At 35.3% G+C, this 22,659-nt stretch overlaps 3 protein-coding genes across 5 annotated transcripts; 1 reads left to right on the top strand and 2 right to left on the bottom strand.

Annotated features, from left to right (window-relative positions):
* Positions 1–41: 41 nt before the first annotated feature.
* On the bottom strand, positions 42–3,690 carry LOC128673088 (ATP-dependent RNA helicase p62-like). The gene is made up of 5 exons (XM_053750693.2): positions 3,301–3,690; positions 1,668–2,603; positions 1,218–1,450; positions 747–925; positions 42–321 (listed from the first exon to the last, which is right to left on the bottom strand). Exons 1-5 carry the CDS (start codon positions 3,351–3,353, stop codon positions 139–141), a joined length of 1,584 nt encoding a protein of 527 aa, XP_053606668.1. The 5' UTR covers positions 3,354–3,690; the 3' UTR covers positions 42–138.
* Positions 3,691–8,970: 5,280 nt separating this feature from the next.
* LOC128672813 (ATP-dependent RNA helicase p62-like) lies at positions 8,971–12,989 on the bottom strand. 3 transcript variants are annotated; one of them, XR_010370004.1, is made up of 7 exons: positions 12,919–12,989; positions 12,646–12,719; positions 11,106–12,143; positions 10,693–10,931; positions 10,093–10,587; positions 9,726–9,904; positions 8,971–9,477 (listed from the first exon to the last, which is right to left on the bottom strand). XR_010370004.1 is itself a non-coding variant. In XM_053750233.1 (6 exons), coding segments are annotated over exons 2-6 (1,635 nt in total). In that variant the 5' UTR covers positions 12,648–12,719; positions 12,919–12,984; the 3' UTR covers positions 8,971–9,300. The 3 variants fall into 3 exon arrangements, 2 of the variants coding, with proteins under 2 accessions (XP_053606208.1, XP_053606209.1); XM_053750233.1 differs by lacking the exon at positions 10,093–10,587 and having other exon boundaries at positions 12,919–12,984; XM_053750234.1 differs by lacking the exon at positions 10,093–10,587 and having other exon boundaries at positions 12,833–12,920.
* Positions 12,990–14,386: 1,397 nt separating this feature from the next.
* Positions 14,387–22,354, top strand: HDAC1 (Histone deacetylase 1). Its single transcript, XM_053750235.1, has 11 exons — positions 14,387–14,560; positions 14,936–15,048; positions 15,246–15,363; positions 15,943–16,043; positions 16,546–16,789; positions 16,974–17,150; positions 17,900–18,002; positions 18,446–18,680; positions 18,874–18,963; positions 19,374–19,515; positions 19,954–22,354. The coding sequence occupies exons 1-11, from the start codon at positions 14,512–14,514 to the stop codon at positions 20,028–20,030; spliced, it is 1,449 nt and encodes a 482-aa protein (XP_053606210.1). The 5' UTR covers positions 14,387–14,511; the 3' UTR covers positions 20,031–22,354.
* The last annotated feature ends 305 nt before the right edge of the window (positions 22,355–22,659 follow it).

A 22,659-nucleotide genomic window follows, 5' to 3' on the forward strand; every position in this document is an offset into this window, starting at 1 on the left:
GTGTCCGGTTCCCGGGGAAACTTGGAAATAATACAACAATATATGGTTAATGATATAAATTTATTATTACTCCCAACGTAATTTATAACAAACCTAGAGGTAAATTTATCTACTATTACATCTACGTAATTTTATGGATTAATATCTCTCCTTTCTAAAGTTAGACCTGTCCATGCTATTGCTACGGAACTTGTTAAATCTTTTGTTCGGGCCCCAGTTGTATGAGTTTGGCCTGAATGAATTTCCTTTCTTGAATTGATGCTCCTTGGCTTTGCTCAGATTGAAACTACGGGCCAAATTTATCAACTCTTGTGGAACTTCCTGAAATGTAAATATTATTATTAACATATTGAATTCCGAAATATATTAATAATATTACAGTGTGGGAAATAAAGTATATTATGTTCTAAATACCTCTGTAAAACTTGTAATCTTGTAATATGCTCAAATATACTATAAATATATGCCTATATCTAGTATATCTCCTAATACCAGGTGATCTACTTGTCAGGTTCCTTAACACCTAGTGCATATGACTGCGTCTAGACATACACCAAGTCTGCACAACTACTGCGAGGAAGAAACGAGAAAACGCTCAGATGAAAGACTTGGAATTGAGATGAATCATGATCCTTGATGAGTATTAAGCTTCCTAAGACAGCTAAAGTTATGGAACGACTGAGAACTCAGTTACTTACCAGTTAAGTGGTAAATCAGTTAGGCCCTTGGATTCATATATGAATTACCTGGTTAGCTTCCTTCAAAACAGCGATGAGGCTGTGGGCCTGCCTCGCGTCCTCGTCCGTCAGAATGGTGTGCGCTACGCCCTTGTTCTGCTGGCGGCCCGTGCGCCCGATCCGGTGGATGTAGTCCTCAGATGTGTTAGGGAAATCGTAGTTGATCACGTGGGTAATTCCACCCACATCTGAAAATTTTTAAAACAGAAAAAAATATCATCTAGTGCTCGTCGCAAGAAGTTCACGAAAGAGCTAAAATCATAGCTATATAATTAATGTTTTTATTCAGTCAAAAAGTTTCACGACCGACCCACAAACGTTATTATTGATGCAAGTCGAAGAACCGACAGAAACAGCTGTAAAAAAAATATTGTGATAATATACATACAATTGATTTCAAAGATTATATGACAAAAATACTAGCCACATTGTTGTGGTATTGCTTAGCATTATATTCAAAATAATAAAAAATCTGCTTACCAAGACCTCTTGCTGCAACATCAGTAGCCACAAGTATGTTTGTTTGTCCAGATTTAAACCGGTTAATTATTGTGTCTCTCTGTAACTGTGTCCTGTCTCCATGTATACCGGCAGACGGCCAGCCATTCCGCTTCAGCATCAGTGATAATGTGTCTACAAATTTCTTTGTGTTTGTGAAGACAAGAAGTTTTCCAAACCCGTCTGCTGCTATGCTGTGCATTATTGATTTGAACCTGCAAAGGAAATCACATCATTTTGATTATGAAAAGACAAACATATAACAGCAGTCCCAGAGAGTGCTGAGGTCAGGCAGGTGAACGGCCATACAAGCTAAATCTTCAAAATTTTAAGGTACATCTGTGTTTCATGTTGACTTTTTCCAACTTCAAATTTTTAAAAGACTGAATGCAAAAGTTACTTTTTTAAGATAAAAGTATGAAAATTACTCACTTTTCCAATTTTTCCTCCTGGTGACAAATATGAATATGTTGTGCAATGTTGTGATTTGCTGATAATTCAGTAGAGCCCACATTCACCTGCACATATTCTCCCAAATAATCCTTAGCCAAATATTGCACTTCCTTGGGCCAAGTGGCTGAGAACATCAAAATTTGTCTTTCAAGAGGAACACCTTCTAAGGCTTGGCGTATTTGTGGCTCAAATCCCATATCCAACATTCTGTCAGCTTCATCAAGTACAACATAAGTACATCTACTGAGAGTTGTGGTTTTACTAACAAGAAAATCATTCAGTCTACCTGGAGTAGCTATAACTATATCAACTCCAGCCTTCAGAATATCTGCCTGTACAGCTCTGCTTGCCCCACCATATATACATGCACACCTTATATTCAACAATTTACCAAAATCCTTGGTCACATGTTCAATCTGTCGAGCCAGCTCCCTAGTAGGAGCTAGGACTAGCACTCTGGGTCCCAGTCCTTTCCTTGCTTCTTTTTCCTTAATATGTACAACAGCAGGCAACAAAAATGCAAGTGTCTTACCGGTACCTGTTTGTGCAATACCAACAAAATTCTGGCCATTCAATGCTATTGGCCAAGCTTGCGATTGAATTACAGTGGGCTTTTCAAAACCTTGCTTCTTCAGAAAGTTTTTTATGTAATCTGGAAACTCACTATTTTCAATGTCAGTATAAGGGCTGGGAATATCCTGGCCTATTATTGTAATCTTATTCTCAATACGATAATTATCAATATCCTGCTGTTCTGCAGTTTTAGTAGAGTATGCTCTATACTGTGTGCTGAGAAGCCTTAATTGGGTATGATTATGAAAGATCTGTTTTGTAATTGTTGAATGTACATTTCTTGTCAATAATAGTGTACGTATAAAATTTGCTTCACCTGCAATCTGCTTTGATTGATGTAACCTGCAAAGTAATATAATTAATTCTGTAAATGGTGACTCTTTTATAATTTTCTTTTCTTAATATGAGCAATAGACTAATAGAAGAAACAAACCAAAAAAGATCTGGCATGGGTAACATTAGTCACAAAAATATTATTATGCTATCAGAAGCAACTATTTTACGCTGACAAAACAGGGTAAACAGTGAATACTCTAATAATCAATATCTTTGTCCAAAGAACAGAATTTAGAATACTACAGCCTTTATTAATCTAAGGTCCAAAGGAGCTAATTTTGACCAGCACCTGCCTTTTAAGAATGCAAAACTTGTCGTTTCAAAGACGACTACATCAGTCTATTAGTAGAATAGTCAATGGTTAATCTCAAAAAAAGCACCCAATAATATAATGTCTAGAGAATATACATGCCAAGTGGAATAGTATTGATTTTACCCTAAAATAGGACCACTCTACTACATATCCTTCCATGGATGTCAATAAGGGATTCTTCTTATTATTGAGTTTGAGGATATGATATGAACAGTCTCAGAATAATAATGTTCATGATTTAGTAATTTCACATAAAACAATTAATGCCTAACCCAACCACAGTAGAGGAATCAGAACCCAACACCTTAGACGTCTTAGACACGTGAAACTGATGTCAGTGTCACACCTCTTGGGTCCGGGTTATGAGCAATTATCAGTGTGGGTACTTACAGTTTACACAAATCATTCCGTTTCAATAATGTTCTCACGAAATTCGAAGCCATTATTTCAATTTCTTTACCAACACAAATGTTCACAACGAGCTATCATATAAAGCTCAGGTTATAATTAGGTACGCTCAGGTTATCATAACTCCTAGCATTTATGGGATCCAAAAATTGGTTTCTGCACTAGTAGTAAATTTATTTTCGTTAAATTAGTATGAATAGAAACACCAAATTGAAATTTAATAAAATTTATAGAAAAGCCGCAATCTAATCGAATGCGAATGACGTAGGTAGGTACGTAGTACCCAGTACGTACGTGAGTGAGGATTAGGATATTCCGAATTCCGATACGAGGTAAATACGAGTAGGTACTCGATACTCTTGATTCGATACCTACTATTTACATCATCGAATCAATCTTGTAATACATACTCGGTATCGAATCAAAAGTACGTACTTTTGTTTTGATATTAAATGGTGTTGCTTATTCGATTTGATACCAAACTTGGTATCAAATCGAATCGTACCATTTAAAAAATTTGAAATTTCCGAACGCATCAGACAGAAAGAGAGAACAAAAGTCCTCTCGCTCGTTTACCGGTATTCAACGTGTGGGTGACGCGTCGTGTCGTGTCTCACGCCAGGCGAGCCGAACTCTTCAGACTTCGTCCAGTTTTTTGTTTTATAAAGTTTGTTTTTAACAAATTATAATGTCAAATTAACAGTAGACCAACCTACCAGAATCACATCAGTATCAAGTACTTGTATTGATAATATCATTACAAACATAAGAACTTACCTATCAAGAGTAGAACATTTCGGCATATCTGATCATTCAGCACAAATAATAGAGATACCTTGCACACAGGGCTTCATAGTGAAACACTGGTTTATTTATAGAAGGAATATTGATAAGTATATTGAAATATTTTAAAGATATCTATCGCAAGTAAGTTTTGCTGAAGTTTTCAAACACAATAATATATACAATGCATATAAAGAGTTTATAGAAATATTTAAAATGCTATTTGAAATATGCCTTCCATTAGAAATAATAAAGATAACACATAAAAAAAAATGAAAACATGGCAAACTAAAGGCTTTCTAGTAAAATTAAAAAACTGATGCATAATAATATAATTAGGAAAAAAGATCCAATGTTCAAAGAGAAATATAAAAAATACTGCTTACTACTTAAATTAATAACTCGTAAGGCTAAACAAAATCAAAATATTAGATTCATAAAAAAATGTGATAATAAAGTAAAAGCTACCTGGTCTTTAATAATCAATGTACAGTTCCCTAAAACCATATCAAAAATTCTGTTGAAAAAATTGCGTCCAATAATACTATAACCGACGACCCATCAGTCATTACAGAGTCTTTAAACAAATATTTCATAAATAATAACCTTCAGAATAATGTAAGTAATAACTAAAACGATCTTATCATCACAGCAAAAAATACTATATATTTGTAAAACATTTTGATGCTAATGAACTCAAAACTATTGTAATGAATTTCAAAAACAAGAAAAGCTGTGGTTGGTTATGATGATATCCCTATGCAAATAATAAAAAAAGCTTTACCATATATTAGTGAAGCTTTGATTTATTTACTTAATTTAATGCTTGTAAGTGGAACATTTCCCGATGATTTGAAACTGTCCAAGGTGAAGCCACTTTATAAAAATGGATCAAAAATAGACGTAAATAATTATAGACCGATTGCTTTATTGTCATGTTTTTCAAAAATATTTGAAAGAGTCATTCAGAGTAGACTATCCAGTTTTTTTTAATAAGAATAACAAAATTCACAAAAATCAGTTTGATTAAAAAAATACAAATAAAGCAATATTTGAGATTTTAAAAGACATATGGGATACATTAAATACCAAATCAACATGTATAGGATTATTTTTAGATTTGTCTTATGCGTTTGACTGCGTGAAACATAATATACTTCTGAGACAACTAGAAAATGTAGGAGTTCGAGGTATACCATTAAACCTAATTGAGTCATATTTAAAAAACCGCAAACAATATGTAGCAGTCTATAAGTATAACCCTACAAATAAAACGATTGAAGAAATTAAATCTTCCCAAGAAAATACCATTCTAGGCGTACCACTTACGTACGACAGCATACTTGGTCCGCTTCTCTTTCTCATTTACATAAATGAACTTCCATCAATTACTAATCACAAATGTATAATGTTTACAGATGATGCCACAATTTTTATATCTGACAATACTAAAGATAAATAAAGCCTTAAAAAAGAGATAACTCAGACCTTAAAGGTAATTACAGAATGGCTTAGATCAATAAACTCTCAGTCAATTTATGAAAACCTAAAATAGTGCAGTTCCGAAACTATAATAAACAGCCTTACATTTTAGATATCCAGGAAAAAAATACTAAAATAGAACAAGTAGAAGAGAAAAAGTTTTAGGACTCACAATGGACTGTAATCTAAATTGGAAAGCACACATAGGTAAGGTAACCAAAAAAATATCTAGCTACTGCTATGCACTTTCCATACTTTTAGAAAATTCATCAACTGAAGTCACTCGTGCTGCTTATTATGGTAATGTTTACCCTCATTTGACCTATGGGATTATGTATCGGGGAAATTCGGTAAATAGTGAATCCACTTTTATACTTCAGAAAAGATGTATAAGAATTATTTACAACATGTATTGAGATTAATCATTAAGAAATGTATTTAAAGACAAGGGATATCTACGTTAACTAATATATATATTCCTGAATTGTGTTCATTTGTAAAGAACAATATGATATACTATAAGAAGAAAATAGAATTTAGAAGTAATCAAAGAGATTTTTATAATTATGATTTATATTTGCCTAGTGTAAATAATGAAACATACAAAATGCATTTATTAATGGAATCAAAGTTTTTAACCATCTATCAGTAGATATTAAATCTATTTCTAATTGCCAACAATTTAAACACAAACTTAAAAAATGGCTTTTACAACAAGTATTCCATGATATAAATGAGTATTATTATGATACTATAAAACAATAACAACTAAGATTTCTATGGTTATATGTAAATGTAATTTTATTAAAATTTTGATAATACTATAATAATGTAATAAATTGATAACTTTGTTATTGAAAAATATTGCATGCCTGAAAGGGCAATCTGTTGAAACTCTTACGTACATGTACACATATTTTGCAATAAATGTTTTTGAGTTTGACTTTAAAGTAGGTGTACTAAACGTGACGTAAAACGTTTATAATAAAAAATATCTTTTCCTTCTCAATTTTGTTTTAATTATTGTCTTTCAACGTTCATTGTTTTCACGTTAGTTTTTTCAAAATAAATAAAAGAGCTAAAAGAATCGATATGAGTAAGTATCGATACTTAAGGAGTATTTGTTTAAGTAGTATCGAAAAAGATTTGAATACTATCAAAATGAGTAGGTATAGATACTTTGATGGCATCGGAACATCCCTAAAGTGAGAGAGTGAGTGACGTGACGTTATAATTCGTTCAAATGTGAATGACGTAGACAGAGGTACGAAGGTGTACGTAATCACTTACGTACACCTTCGTACCTCTGTCTACGTGACGTGACGTTATGATTCATTCAATAAGGAGTATTACTGCACATTTATCCCGCCAGAATACAGTAATATGGACTTCATACAGGTAAGATCTTCAGTCAATATCAAGTTTATATCAGTTTATGACCACAGTTCACCAAATAATGCAGAACATTACCTAGAATAGTGTTGTGATTTTCAGGATAATCCACTAAATCCTTCCTTTTTCCTTTAAACTCGCACCACGATTGCGTAGAAGTTATTTTTGGTGGTAAATCAACAATCATGAAAATTGGCGTTGGCCTCCATTGGCAATGATTGTGTACCTTAGTTGTACCAGTAGCGCCATCTGCGCTGAGCTTTGCGTAATATGCCATAATCGGCTCGCTTGTTCACCTCGTTCACATCAGTGGGGAAAGGTTGCCAACTGTTAGCTGTACCCAGTTGCTTTCCAAAAAGTTATAAGATCGACAACGCAATTTAACGCGTTGGTAAGTACTTAGTTACAAAAAAATATATGTAAAATATGTCATTAAATCAAAAATTAATAAAAAATAAATTAATAAAGTTATATTACTTGTTGTTATGATTGTTAATATTTTTGAAAAACTAAAGACATTACTATGTAATCTCAAATGATCCATGACTATAAACATGGACTACGAAAGAGGAAGATGTTGATTGTTGAGATTCAGTAATCACTATACTATCTGTGTACGATAGACTACCGATATAGAAATATAGGCGATTCTATAAAAGGTTCTTCTACTAGCTTTTTAATATTTTTAAATTTTGTCAATAAATTATCGATTATATCGATATAGTTGCTAGTAAAAGTAGTTAAAAATGTTAGCTACTAGTTTCATGAATAGTAGCTGTCTGTCACTAAAAAATAGGTAAATCTAAAAGTTGCTAAGCTGGCAACACTGAAGAAAGATATTCTGTCGTTGGTAGTCCCATGGAATTAGTAAGTACTCCTACTAATCCCATGCTTCCAACCATGGATTTAGTATGCACTTCGTGTACGTAGCACCTACTAATTCCATGCTTCCAACAATGTACAGTCAACAGCACATCAACCTACCCAAATTCATTGCAAACTCAACTTACTGTGCCATAAAGGTTCATGCAGGGTAGCTTATGTACCCCCCCCGACGGGTTCCCATCTTGTCGCGATGGTGGGGCTTAGTAACCAGGGGGGCTGGTCTGACACAACCAGCTACCCCGGTGAACCAAGAGGAACCCAAGGCCCAGAGACTTTGGTGGGTGCTCTGGGCCTGGTGGACGGTCCCCTCGGTAGTACTGCCATTGGCTGGTGACTCGCCACCAGCCTTTGGATGTGGAAACTAGAGGGGACCAGAGGTGGAGTCGCGGCGGTTTGTCCTCCGTGACCACAGCGCGACCGTGGCGCTGAACACGGTGCGGTGGGGCCGCAGGGGATGAGAGTCTGTATGTCTCTCGACGATCCCCCTGACCTCTGCGGCCGAAGGGTGGCTGCCTCTGTATCGGGCGCAATGTGTGGGTGTCACCTGCCTATCACCTCTTGCACCCGTACAGAGGCAGACTTGGGTGCCCTGTGGCACCCAGGATTTTGTTGTGTGTGTTGTGACAGCTACAGTCCAGTCCCTACAGGACCAGCGGTCGGACCAGCTCCCCCGTCAGCTTTCTGACTGGTGTGCGGAGTGGGCTTGATGGTCCGGGCCACTTGTGCTTGCTGCCCGCCCAGGTCGGAGCCGAAAGGCCGGCCGGGGGTCGCGGTGAAATGCCTAACGTCGTGAAATGTCGTGCTCTACGGTGGAGCCACCATTTGGCCAGGTGGCGGCAATCATATGAGTCTTATTTGAGCCAGACGTCTCAACTATTGTAGTAGGTGTACCTAATCAATCACTAGATACCTACTGTATGTATCCCAATCAAGGTATTAAGAATGCGAAAGTTCTATCTACTGGACCTGTTATGAAATTTGGTAGATACACGGGTAGAAAAAATAACACTGAACTTTGAAACTCCGACGAGACGCAGATAGTCCTATAATGAATGCGATAGTATAAGATAAATAGGTAGGTACGTTTCTAAAACGAATAAAACTAGAAGATCCTTAAAATTAGTTTATTTCCAGACGATGGAACAGTGGAATGCGGAAACTTCAGAATGTAGGTAACACGGCAACACAAAATCGAATTACGGGCAATGAATCTATATAAATGGATGAAAAAAATTAGCTAATCCTCACTAGAATCACAGCTATTAAATTATCACAGTGCAATAAACTTAAATAATAGAAAATAGTGTTGCTCAAAGACAAACCTTTGAATAAATAAATACAGACTTCAGAGTCAAACAGAACTAATACACATTATTACACTTTCACACAAATATTCCTATGAGGATTTCTTGAATCAAGCTATTCATAAATACACTAACATTAATAATCGTTAAATCTCCGGTGTCCATTGTTGCCCTGTCCATTACTTCTACCAAAGTTTCCCCCTCGCTTGAAGGTGCCACCACCACCACGACCACCTCCATATCTGTTCCTGTTCCAACCACCGCCACCGCCGCCGCAACGGTCAGCCATTGTTTGTAATTGAGAATTCACAGTCTACAAAAGAAAAATACAAATATTACATGTGTAAAAAATATATCGTTTATTCTTGTTTCAGTCATAAACATAATAACTAATACACATTGTTACAACATCTGAGGATGGGATCCAGACATATTGTGTGAACACCGAAGGCATATAGCTGTAATTAATGTACCTCATACTTGCATTCATGTCACGCTATAGAAACGTACCCATGCCAAAGGTATGAGGAAATAAATGCATAACATAAATTTGTTATATACCTGATTTGCTTCCTGCAGGACAGACACTAGATCTTTAGCTTGGCGAGAATTGGAAGGTGTAAAGAAAGCATAAGATGTTCCTTTCGTTTTTGAGCGACCAGTTCTGCCAATACGGTGAATGTAATCCTCAGAAGAATTTGGATAATCAAAGTTAATGACATATTTGATGCCATCCACATCTGAAATAAATTGAGTTTTTTACTATTCTAATACATTTTAATAAAGTTCCAAAGCTTGAAAACAGAATTAAATTTGAAATAAAATTAATTTCAATTTCAAATTACATTTCTTCAAAAAGCATTGAAACTTTGCAACCTGAAAAAGTCTAATGTATGTCATGTGAAGTAACTCAATAGTCATTACTTACATGAACAAGTACACAGTAATCAAACAACAGTAAATACTGCCTCTCACTCAGAACCCAGGAGTCTTGTTAAGGGCATTGTTATTTCTTAAATAGGTATTCAATGCGTACTTAATATCTTGCCCCATTAAAAACTCCATTTGGCCGAAATAGAAAACCCTTGACCTCTCGCAGATCATCATCTCAACTTGTGGTCAAGTTTTTCAACGATGCACCAGTCTCAATGTCTATTCAATCTTTGAATTTAACCATTAGTGCATCACCAGGTTTTCCACACTTTCAAGTGTATCCGCATGTACGGACATACCATCAAGCTTTCCGGCCTCGGGTCCAATCATAGTGAAAGGCACATATGAGGCACCATAGATATGACGAGTTATTGCATTCTCAGTAAACAACTGCATCAGACTAATTGTCATCTACAAATCCAGTGCAGTAGCTTGCCCAATAATTTGGGGTAGTACGCAATTAGAACACAATAACTTTCCGCCAGTGCCTCTGAAAATATAAAAAGACAAGTTATTGTAAATGATAACTTTACATTCAAAGGAACACATGCATATATTTCAAAAAACATCAAGAATACTAGAAATATGTTCTCACCTAATCCCCGAGCCGCAACATCTGTTGCTACAAGAATACTGGCACGGCCATGCTTAAACTGATACAATGTTTCATCTCTCTCCTGCTGTGTTTTGTCACCATGCATGCATACAGCAGGCCAGCCATATCGTCTAATGTTTCTAGTAATATTTTCAACTTTCTTCTTGGTCTCAACAAAGATTATAGTCTTGGCACCAGGTTCTTGGCTTTGGCCAATTTCTTGCAGTAACACATTTAACCTGAAAATTGCAAAAAGTCTTGACACTGAAGATTTAAATTTGTATTTCAATCTTATTGTTAAAATTCAGATCTTCTTAGAGGATAATTATTAAATTTAATCAGTGATAATCATACCACAAACATTCATCATGTAAATATAGACAAAAAAATAAGAATTATAAAATAGAACTTACTTATTTTCTTTCTCATGCTCCTGGCAAACATCAACTATTTGCAAGATGTTGTGATTGGCAGATAATTGCAAAGATCCAATATTAATTTGTACATAATCACCAAGGTAGTCTTCAGCCAACTTCCTAACCTCTTTTGGCCATGTGGCTGACCACATCAAAGTTTGCCGGTCTGGCCGAATCTGTTCAATTATTTTCCTGATCTGAGGTTCAAAGCCCATGTCTAACATGCGATCAGCCTCATCCAACACCAAGTAAGTGCAGCGCTGTAAATTGGTCGTGCCGCGTTCTAAGAAATCAATTAATCGTCCAGGTGTTGCAATCACGATCTCTACTCCCCTCTCGAGGTCGCGTGCTTGTTCCCTTTTAGGCGCACCTCCAAAAACACAAGTATTGCGTACATATGCAGCATTACCAAAATCTGTAGTGACTTGCTGAATCTGTTGTGCCAACTCTCGAGTAGGAGCTAGCACTAAAGCAATGGGGCCATCACCGCGTCTGATGGGCTGTTGGTTGTTAATGTGCACAATGGCAGGCAAGATATAAGCCAGTGTTTTCCCAGATCCAGTTTGTGCAATTCCAACCAAATTTTTTCCTGACATTGCAATAGGCCATCCTTGAGCTTGAATTGGTGTAGGTTCTTTGTAGCCCATGTTGGTTATACCTTGATTGACATAGTCAGGGAAATTAGCTTCATCAAAATGTTGAATAGGATTTGGGACTTCAACCCCACTTATAGTAATCTCGTGTTGGTTTCTATAAGATTCAACATCATAAGGCGATCTATTAAGTACAGAGGCATGTGGGTTGTAAAAGTTTTTGTTGAAAGGCTGGAGCGACATAGACTCCCAGTTGGGACGACGCATGTTCTGACCTCCAGAGAAATCCTTTTTGCCTCCGAAACCTCCCGAACCACCGAATCGGCCGCCTCCACCAGCACCGAATTTAGAACCCCCATTGCCCCCGTTACCAAATTTGGAACCACCATTACCAAATTTAGAACCGCCGTTTCCACTACGGCTATTGTTCCAATTTCCAGACCTAAAACAAACAAATGCTCAACAAAAGGCAAAAAAGAACATAAGAGATAAGAAAAAACTTATAATTTTATTGAAATTAGAACATTGTTGGGTTGGGTTAGTATTCTCGGACTGAATTAAATTATACTGAAGTACCTACAAACTACCAATAGGGGAAGCACCTAGCTATCCTAGGAGTGGGTAGGTACCTAGCTATCCAAGGAGTTTATCATAGCATAGATAGTTATCTAGGGTGTGTATGCTCGATCGATTCGACACATGCGCAATGCATGAGTAGGGCCTAAGTATTTTAATCAATAAGTGTTAATATTTTAAAACAATGTTCCTTTAACTTTCATTGCTAGGTATTTTATTAGGTGTACAGGTGGATAGGTATACCTACCTATTTGACGTAAGCAAATCTAACCATTTTCCATAATAATGCAGTTCTATTATTATATGTAAACGTTCACACAAAAATATGAGTATAGTAACAAAATATAAATATATGTTTAGCAACTTACATTTTAGCTGTTCTGACTATTATGAAGATTAGGTCACAAAATATAGATTTCTTTTCCTATTAGAGCAGGGTCAACTGAAACAAAATGGACGTGTTAAAAAATATGCACTACCTATTCATAATCCAATCCTCTTTAAATGTTAAAATTTTCACCAAAAAATACATTTTTTAATAATACAAATACCTACAATATATGTTAATACAAGTTTTGAAGTAAATTGATATAGAAAATCATTTCTAACATTTTATAACATTTTACAAAAACGCGTCTTACCTTGACCGCTGCTATTTGAGAAAGAAAAGGAATGAAAGAACGAATGATGTCATCGATCGATCGAACGTTTGTAGTGTTGTGAATTGATGCCGATGAGAAATAATAGATCTATATCGATTGTACTCAATACAACCAAAGAGTAAAAATAATCCACAGTAGGAAAACCATTTTACACGATATTGCCGAAAAAATAATCGTAAAATATCGCATTACTCATAGATAGACCGGCAGAATAACAGTTAAATTAGACGAATGTGCATTGGTTTTATTGTGTCATAAAAACAGTCATTTTAAGTTAAAAGAACTCCATTTTAATAGGGAGTATTACTGCACATTTATGCCGCCAGAGTACAGCACTGTATGTTAGGTGCACAAAAGCTTTGCCGCCTTTTGCTATGTCGATTAAAACGTTTATTTTAGAGGACTTTAATAATCCTTTCATTATGTAAGCATTCGTTTGTGAAAATATACAACAATGTAGCGTATTCGGGTGCCGAAATATTGGGAAAAATAGTTTCCCTTCAGATAAAAATACTTCGAAAACTATAGAATTCGCCTCACGCTGTGAAATTTTCGAGCCTGTAAACGATCGAAAAGAAGCTCAGAACATTTCACACGTGAAGACTTATTAAAATGTGGACTTCATACAGGTAAGATCTTCAGTCAAAATCAGTTTATGACCACAGTTGACCAAATAATTCAGAACAAAACCTAAAATAGTGTTTTTATTTTCAGAATAATCCACTAAATCCTTCCATTTTCCTTTAAACGCGCACCACGATTGCGTTGAAGGTATTTTTGGTCGTAAATCTGCAACAATATTGAAAATTGGCGCTTCCTTGGCAATTTTTGTGTACCTTAGTTTTACCAATAGAGCCATCTGCGCGGAGCTTTGCGTAATATTTGCCCTATTTTGACAAAACTTCGTTATCCTTCTTTAAAAAGTTATATATAAAATCTTTTTATTTTTACGTATTGTGGGTACGGATATAAAAGTGTAATAGACCTAAATTAAAATGGTTTTCTAGGTATTTATCAGGACGTACTCAATCTGTTGCTAGTTACATCTAACGATGTACCTCAAAGCTCAATCCTGGGATCAATACTTTTTTCTTTACACAGCAGGCGAACCGCCCCACCTTCGCACGGGTGCAATAAATTTTCTCATTGAATCACAAAAAACCTCAACTTCGCTATCTAAAGAAAGCAAAAATAATGACGTGAGCAATTCGCTTCAATTTGAAAGACAAAACGAGTTAGCGCACCACGTGATTTCGCGTCAGTTTAAAAAGGTTTTTCTTTGTCCCATTTTTAGTAAAAAAAAATAAATGCATCGAACAAGAAAACATTGATTCATTCGATAAGTAATGAATGAAATGAAGTTTGGACAAAAAAGGAACGAAATGATGAAGGTGAACGGTGAATGAAGTGTCAGAATGACTGTCAGTGAGTGAGGTGAATGATTTGATTGAGTGAAAGACATGAATGACACCAAGTGAAACGTTTTTAGCGGTTGTTCTTTCTTTGATAAAAATCTGAAAATAAATAAAATATTGTAACTGCTAGCTGAATTCTCATATTTTGATAATCAAAATGGCTATGCAACCTCATAGCAAGAAAAGAGTGTGTTATTATTACGATAGTAAGTGAAATAGTGATATAGTTTGTTACCCGCCACTTGATAATTAGTTGGTGTAACACTGTATTTGATCGTCAGTAGTTGAATCTATTATCGATGTCATTATTTGGAAAAAACCGTGCTGTTCGAAAACATTTATACTAAATATCGTTCGGTCAAGTGCAACAAATGCTCATCATGTTCATCTTGTAGTTTTTAACTGATTGTTACTTGATTCATTTCATAGCGTCCGTACGCGTTCTTTGCCGCCATTGGTCATTCGCGTTTCGCATGTGTGGTACCGGCGGTAATGTGTCAAGCCATCAAATGAATTGAGTAACAAGTCTTTATAAAGTTAATTTTGGTTAAACGTAAATTAATAAATGATTCTGTGTTTAGGTGACATCGGAAATTATTATTATGGACAGGGCCATCCTATGAAGCCTCATCGCATACGTATGACTCACAATTTACTGCTAAATTATGGGCTATATAGAAAAATGGAGATCTATGTAAGTGATCATTTTACATTTTTTTATTTACTGCCTATTAAGTATTAACATACAATATTTAATTAAAATTTCGTCTTAACAAGGCAGTATTCCATTAAAACTTAAAATTATCATTGTCATATAGTATAGCAAGCAGGAACCTAAATTTCATATTTGAACCAGAACTATTTACCTACACAAAATTGTATTTATTTCAGAGACCCCATAAAGCAACAGCTGATGAGATGACAAAGTTCCACTCAGATGACTATATTCGGTTCCTACGCTCGATCAGACCTGATAACATGTCAGAATATAACAAACAAATGCAAAGATGTAAGTATAAAGCATTTTTATGCTACTGTAATTATAAAGATGTATATCTATTTACCACATAAAATTGATATAATTATTTAAATTTTAAGAAAATTATTTTGTTCACTTTTTGGCAAATAAATGAAAATGTCTGTAGGTAAGTAGATGATAATAATACATAGGAGTTTGTATATTGGGTACAACAGCTTTTTAAAACACTAACTTTGCCAGGCTTTGCTCCCATAGTGTGATAAAGATACCCTATTTTCTATCAGGTTTGGGTTGGTTGGTGGATTTGAAAATTATCTGGAACTCTATAGGAGTAACAAACATCAACACTTTCTCATTTATAATAATATATTTCCAAAAGTATTGGTCGCCCTTGTAGTGATCTCATTTAGACTTACAAGGCATTGCAAGGACTCAAGGAGATCAATATGTCAAGGAGACATATATTATTATGTTGTACAAAACCAACAATGTGCGTCACTTCCTGAGCACTTGGGTGTTCCATAAATGTAATAATAACTGAATTTAAATAATGTTAATAAGGTGCGGTCAGCATCAGTGCACTTAAAAAGGGGTTAATTTTGTTAACAGTTAATGTTGGTGAAGACTGTCCTGTATTTGATGGCTTGTATGAGTTTTGTCAACTGTCAGCTGGAGGCTCTGTGGCGGCTGCAGTGAAACTGAACAAGCAGGTGAGAATTCACAATAAAGACAAAGCAATTATTTAGAAATTAGACCAACATTATTCAAAATTAATCAACAAATAGAGTTAATTTATGACTTTAAATTATAAAATACTAGTACTTTTGGTGAAACCATCCAAACATTTGTCTGGTAGTTTTTGACTTTCATTCATACAGTTCTGATCTGTGCAACAGTGGGACATGATACTTTTTATAATATGTAACAATTTCTCAAAGCTACAAAACTATTTTGGAACAACCACTGAACTCATACATTCTTGGTGCTATAATTTATTACTGATAAAATAAGAATAACATTTACCAAATAAAATAATGTTACAAAATATATTTTGTTTTTTACAAAATATATAAGCTAAATAAATATATAAGCTCTGAAATTTAATATACACAAAAAAGTTTATACTTGATATAGGTAGTTTATAATGGTTTGTACAAGTCTGCCCCTTACCATATCATAAAAAACTTTAAAATTAAAATATTGTAATTCCAGGCTTCTGAAATCTGCATTAACTGGGGAGGTGGGCTCCATCACGCAAAGAAATCTGAAGCCTCTGGGTTTTGCTATGTCAATGACATAGTGCTGGGCATCTTGGAGCTGTTGAAGTACCACCAACGCGTGCTGTACATCGACATCGATGTTCACCACGGCGACGGTGTTGAAGAAGCATTCTACACAACAGACAGAGTAATGACAGTGTCATTCCACAAATATGGAGAATATTTCCCAGGGACAGGTTAGTTGCTTTAACAAAATTCAATGAAGTTGAATTTTGAATTTGTAAATATTTATATTCTACTATGCTCTGATTGAATTCACGCTATTTGTCATATGTTATAATAATAGTTAAATAGTTTTAAGGCTACACTATAGCATAAATATTATGTAATGATATAAAATAAATAAATGTATGTATACAGGTGACTTGCGCGACATCGGCGCAGGCAAGGGCAAGTACTACGCGGTGAACATCCCGCTGCGGGACGGCATGGACGACGACTCGTACGAGTCCATCTTCGTGCCCATCATCTCCAAGGTCATGGAGACCTTCCAGCCCAGCGCCGTCGTGCTGCAGTGCGGGGCCGACTCACTCACAGGTCTACTATTTTGTGTTTTTTAACAGTCTTAAAAAAGTATGTTCTCAATTTGTCCCGAACTTTTGACCCGTGCACATCAAATAGGGTAGATGACAAGGTCAGATAATTATGTATAATCTGGATACAATAGACATGTTTAAGGTGATTATGATCAATTCAGGGACTGTAACAATTCAGCTATATCATTATGTAAACATTTTATTTCTGTCATATTTAAAGCAATTTGTCAATATCAATATCACTATTCCTTGTATGGAATTGTAACGTATGCGTGTATACATGCGTTAAATTCCTATAAAATTATGCGTGCTGAATAGGCATTCGGTGTGCAGGGGCTTTATTTAAACGATAATCATGCATAAATATAGCGTGATAAAGCTATGCTTATATATGACTAGTATTCTCTACAAGGACGACAGATATAGGGACTATAATAATCCAAATTTTATTCTGAAATTGTATTACTGAATTCTGTTAAGTAGATACTTAATGAAATGAAAGGAATTTATTTATTTCAGACTGTGCACATATACAAGTCCATATGATGTTAGTAACTTATCAAGTATGTTAGTAAAAATTAAAATGCGGGTTTATTTTGGTCATGGATGCCCCCGGCACTTAAGTATTGGGCTATCCACTTAAACTTTTAAGCAACGAATATATGTGACGGTAATAAAATCTGAGAGGTAGAGAGTGAGGAGAGTTTTTGTCACGGACGTAGCCAGTACAATGTAATGTTCGTGATGCAGGCGACAGACTGGGCTGCTTCAACCTGACGGTGCGCGGGCACGGGCGCTGCGTGGAGCTCGTCAAGCGCTTCGGGCTGCCCTTCCTGCTCGTCGGCGGCGGCGGGTGAGCTCTTGCTTCTTATTGCTTAAATACCATACACACTAAGGTTTTTACATAAACGTTAGTTTTAATAGAAGATATTACTTAATGCGAACTTTTAATGAATAAAATGAAGCCACATGTAGTGGCGTGGAAGATGGTGCTGGTAACCATTGAGGAATTTCTTCTTCCTCGGAAGCCAATGCTGGGTACATCATCGGGTTGTGCATATCATAATAATGCATTGTCATTCTAGTTCAATCAGCTGAATGTATCTGCTTCAAAATAGATTTACAAGATTTATAAGACACAAACAAACATTCCGACAAGAAACAGTCAACATTCCTGTTTTTAAATTTACTGTCGACTGTTTGTTGTCGTAATGTTTATTGGGATCTTTTTATGGTCTTCCGCATTACAGTAACAGTCTATGTAGTATTAGTAAGAAAAATATGTAAATCCGCCAGCTATACAATCCGCAACGTGTCCCGCTGCTGGACGTACGAGACGTCGGTGGCGCTGGGAGTGGAGATCGCCAACGAGCTGCCGTACAACGACTACTTCGAGTACTTCGGGCCGGACTTCAAGCTGCACATCTCGCCCAGCAACATGTCCAACCAGAACACGCCGGAATACTTAGAGAAGATTAAAAACAGATTGTTTGAGAACCTTAGAATGCTGCCGCACGCTCCTGGAGTCCAGGTACAAATATTATTTATAAGTATTGTATTTACTTATGTCTCAGGCTTCTGGGTGTAACAGCCGCATATGGAAACGAAAATCGATATCTGGTAATAAAATATTCATTTCTACATTGTGTATTTATTTATATGGGTTACTTCGAATAGTTCATTTCTACTTGTTTAATTAATAAAAACCACATTTTAATGTTCAGGTCCAAGCTATTCCTGAGGATGCTGTAAACGACGAATCTGAAGATGAAGATAAAATAGATAAGGACGAGAGGCTACCACAAAGTGAGAAGGTAATATTATCATAACGTCTACTCTTTAATTTCATAAATCTGGTCTTACTATCTTAGTTTCTCTTGGCATGCAAAAGTGACACGTATTGGATAGGATATTCATTGTCAGTATTATTTTGCCGAGATTAGCGTTGTAATGTCCCAGTGTTACCTTTTCTTTCCAGAAATAAATATTTACACAAAAGTGCTCAATAATAATAAATATTCACTTTATATTGTTACAATATTAGTAAAAAAAAAATACCAGGGATGTGTGAAGGAAGTTAGGAGTCGCTATTTCGAAATCTGATTACACCGTAATTGATGGAAGACGTGATTCTGTATCTGTATAATTAGTCAGAATACGAGGTCTCGATTGCGCGAGCGTGTGATGAAGCAAATGAAGAAGATTGATGGATGTGTTTGTGCAGGACAAGCGCATCACGGGGTCGGGCGAGCTGTCGGAGTCCGAGGACGAGGGCGCCGGTCGCCGCGACGCTCGCTCGTACCGCGCGCAGCCGCGCAAGCGCCCGCGTCTCGACAAGGACACTGACCTCAAGGACGACCTCAAGGGTAAACTATACTCTACTCTACTCTACTATACTATATACTTTACAGTGTTCGCTTCGTCGATGATATCAGACCCTTGTCAGACCATGTTTTCTTAAGTGTCCTTACTTTTAAACAATTTTCACGGTTTTGGCTATTGTTGAATTTTGTTGAAAATAAATCTAATATTAGTTTGAACCTATGTATTCTAAAGTAAAATATTACTTAACCACGAAGTGGATAATGATGGCCACCATTACTTTCTAATAAATTGTGGCAACTGTGTTAAAATTGTAAACCAATACTATCTTACAAAATCAAACTACTATCTAACTAAATAATCGAAACGCGGCGGACTTCTTATTGTATTTTTCCTCCACGAAAATTTGTAAATTTTCCTATTAATATGAAGTCATGCGCAGTTTTTTTTTTTTATTATTTATAAAAAAAAATCTTCTACAGCCGAAGATTCGAAGGACGACGTGAAAAATGTGACTGGCATAGAAGAACCCAAAAAAGAAGTGACGACCAATCCCTGATGCGGACGTTAGGTGATACAGGCTTGTAAAGTGATTCCTAAGTATCGACACATATTCACTTTTAAGATCAAGAAGAAATAATGAAAATTAGTTTTTATTCAAATCTAGATTTTTATTTAATTATACTAATAAGACAATTAGCTACATTCGACAGATTAAGCTACTAGATGATTCAGTATGATGTGATCGACAGGCCACTATCGATAGTTTGGCCACAGTGGAACCATTGATACTATCGATAGTACTCAAAACTATCGATACTACAGTAGCACTATCTGTAGTTTAGATGGTTTTCAAGCATAGGCCTCACTTCGTGTACACCAACCTCTGTCCTGTGCCTCTCTCATCCATGTACAGTACAACTTGCGACTTTCGTTATATCGTCCGCACATCTCATCGCAGCTCTTCCGACAGCCCTCTCGCCGGCCCCAGGTCATCATTGAAGGGATATGTGCTTGCGAACAATGCTTTCTAGTTAAAACTTATGAAATATTTTACAGAGGCACTGATGAAATTGGCATGAAATCATGCGGCTTGCTGCGATTTTATTTTCTGTCGTTTAAATTCTGTCCGCACATCAACTGGTAAAGACAAGATTACTTTGTTTATTTTTAAATCTTGACATAGGATGAATGTATACTTGACGCAATAAAAATATTAGATCTCTCAGATGGTATAAAGAAAGAGTTCGGGATTTTAGGTAGGAATGTTTAAAAAAAATGAATTTTAGTCATAAGATTTTTATATTTTAACATAAAGCCTAAGATATTATGTAGGTGAAATAAAACCACATCTGCATTTTGTAATCATAAAACATATTATCATTTAAATATCACTTCCCATGAGATGTTCTTAAAAGTGTTGTATCATTGACGTCTTATCTGGCGTTGGCGTCTACCAATATGATTCGCCACGCAACGCACTACGAGTCGACACGCTAAGAAAGAGATGATCTTATACATCACAATGTCCAGTACGGATTAATAGTAACCTTTCAGCTAAAGATATGGTGGAACATACAATTTTGTCACTGGAATCGTTTATCCTGGTAGTTTAGTCCATATTAATAATATAAACATATTATTAATATGGTAGTTTAGTCCATATTAACAATATAAACTTATTATTAATATGGTCTAAACTACCAGGATTATGGGGTGAAGAATATATAATAAACCTTTTCGCCTTTGGGGTCATATATCTGAAATACTTATGTCGTTTGTGATGTGTAGGGAACAATTTCCAAATGCATTAAATGAATTTATTTTGTATCAAACTTTAGCTACATAAAACATACATATACATAGAATCTGAAGAAAATGTATTCAGTCAGGTCATGTGAATTGTATCCTATCCTACTAATATAATAAATGCAAAAGTTTGTTAGGATGTATGTGTCTATGTATGTTACTCTTTCACGCAAAATATACTGGACCGATTGTTATGAGATTATTCCAGTTTATGCCCGTGTTTTAAACTATAATTCTTTTTATCCCGAAATTGCCACGGGAGCGAAACCCCGGGGCGCAGCTAGTATTGAAATATATCTGAACACAAAACGTCTAGCACCCACTCCAAAACAATTTTATCATTGAAGATGTTCATTCATTTAAGTTAGGTAGGTCGATTAGTTTATTATTGTATTATATATAATTTGATGACTGAATATAGCGTAATCATTGATTATTGTGGGATGATTATGAAATTAACGTAAACGTTGATACGTTTTACAGTTCTATCTTTTGAAGAATAAAGATGAGAAAGGAATTGTTTGAAGATATCCTTTTTGATCCGCCTTATTAGTACAACAATAGATTTAGTATACTACTAGTATCATATTTTCATATGAATATTGCACAAATGTGGTAAAAAAATATTTAAAATATATATTTTTCATGAACATAATCGTATGTTTATAAAAGTATATATATTTTAATATTTTTTCAAATATTCATTACATCTGTCTTTTGTACACACGACCGTAATTGGATAATTTCTCACTATCGGATAATCAAACTGTACCTTAATGTAGTAGTTACTAAATCTATGAGTACATCGGTATTTATTTACTGCGATTTTTAAGAATGAATTAAATCGTGTTTTGATTGAACGAAATTAGTGTTTTTGTTCTATTCCGTTAGTTCGGCTACTGATTGTTCAAAGTCCTTGGACCTTTGTGCACTAACATTTTCGGAAATTACTTATGTGTACCTCGGTCGTAATCGACCGAAGTCTGAATTAAATTTATTTTATATTATCATCTTAGTAAAGTAATACGCTGTAAATATTTTTTTACTGTTAAATATATCAACTGTGTCCTAAAATGTGTTTTTATTTCTCATAATTAATCATCCATAAAATGACAAGTTATCAATCTTATTCGATTTTTTCAATAGATTTAGAAGGGCCCCGGGACATTAGGTACTGGAGTACCTACTAATACCATGGATTTTTCCTATTCGACGGATTTTTCCTATAGTGACACTTCGGATCTATATGCCGAAGTGTCGCATACCCATAGATAAAAGAAAAATGCGCAAAATATTGTAAGGTCGGTATTTGACTACAATGAAAATATCTATCAGAAAAATATTAATTATAGTATAATTAGTTAGTGTATAACAAACTA

This window comes from Plodia interpunctella, chromosome 10 (genome assembly GCF_027563975.2).
Source record: "Plodia interpunctella isolate USDA-ARS_2022_Savannah chromosome 10, ilPloInte3.2, whole genome shotgun sequence".
In the NCBI taxonomy this organism is placed as follows: domain Eukaryota; kingdom Metazoa; phylum Arthropoda; class Insecta; order Lepidoptera; family Pyralidae; genus Plodia; species Plodia interpunctella.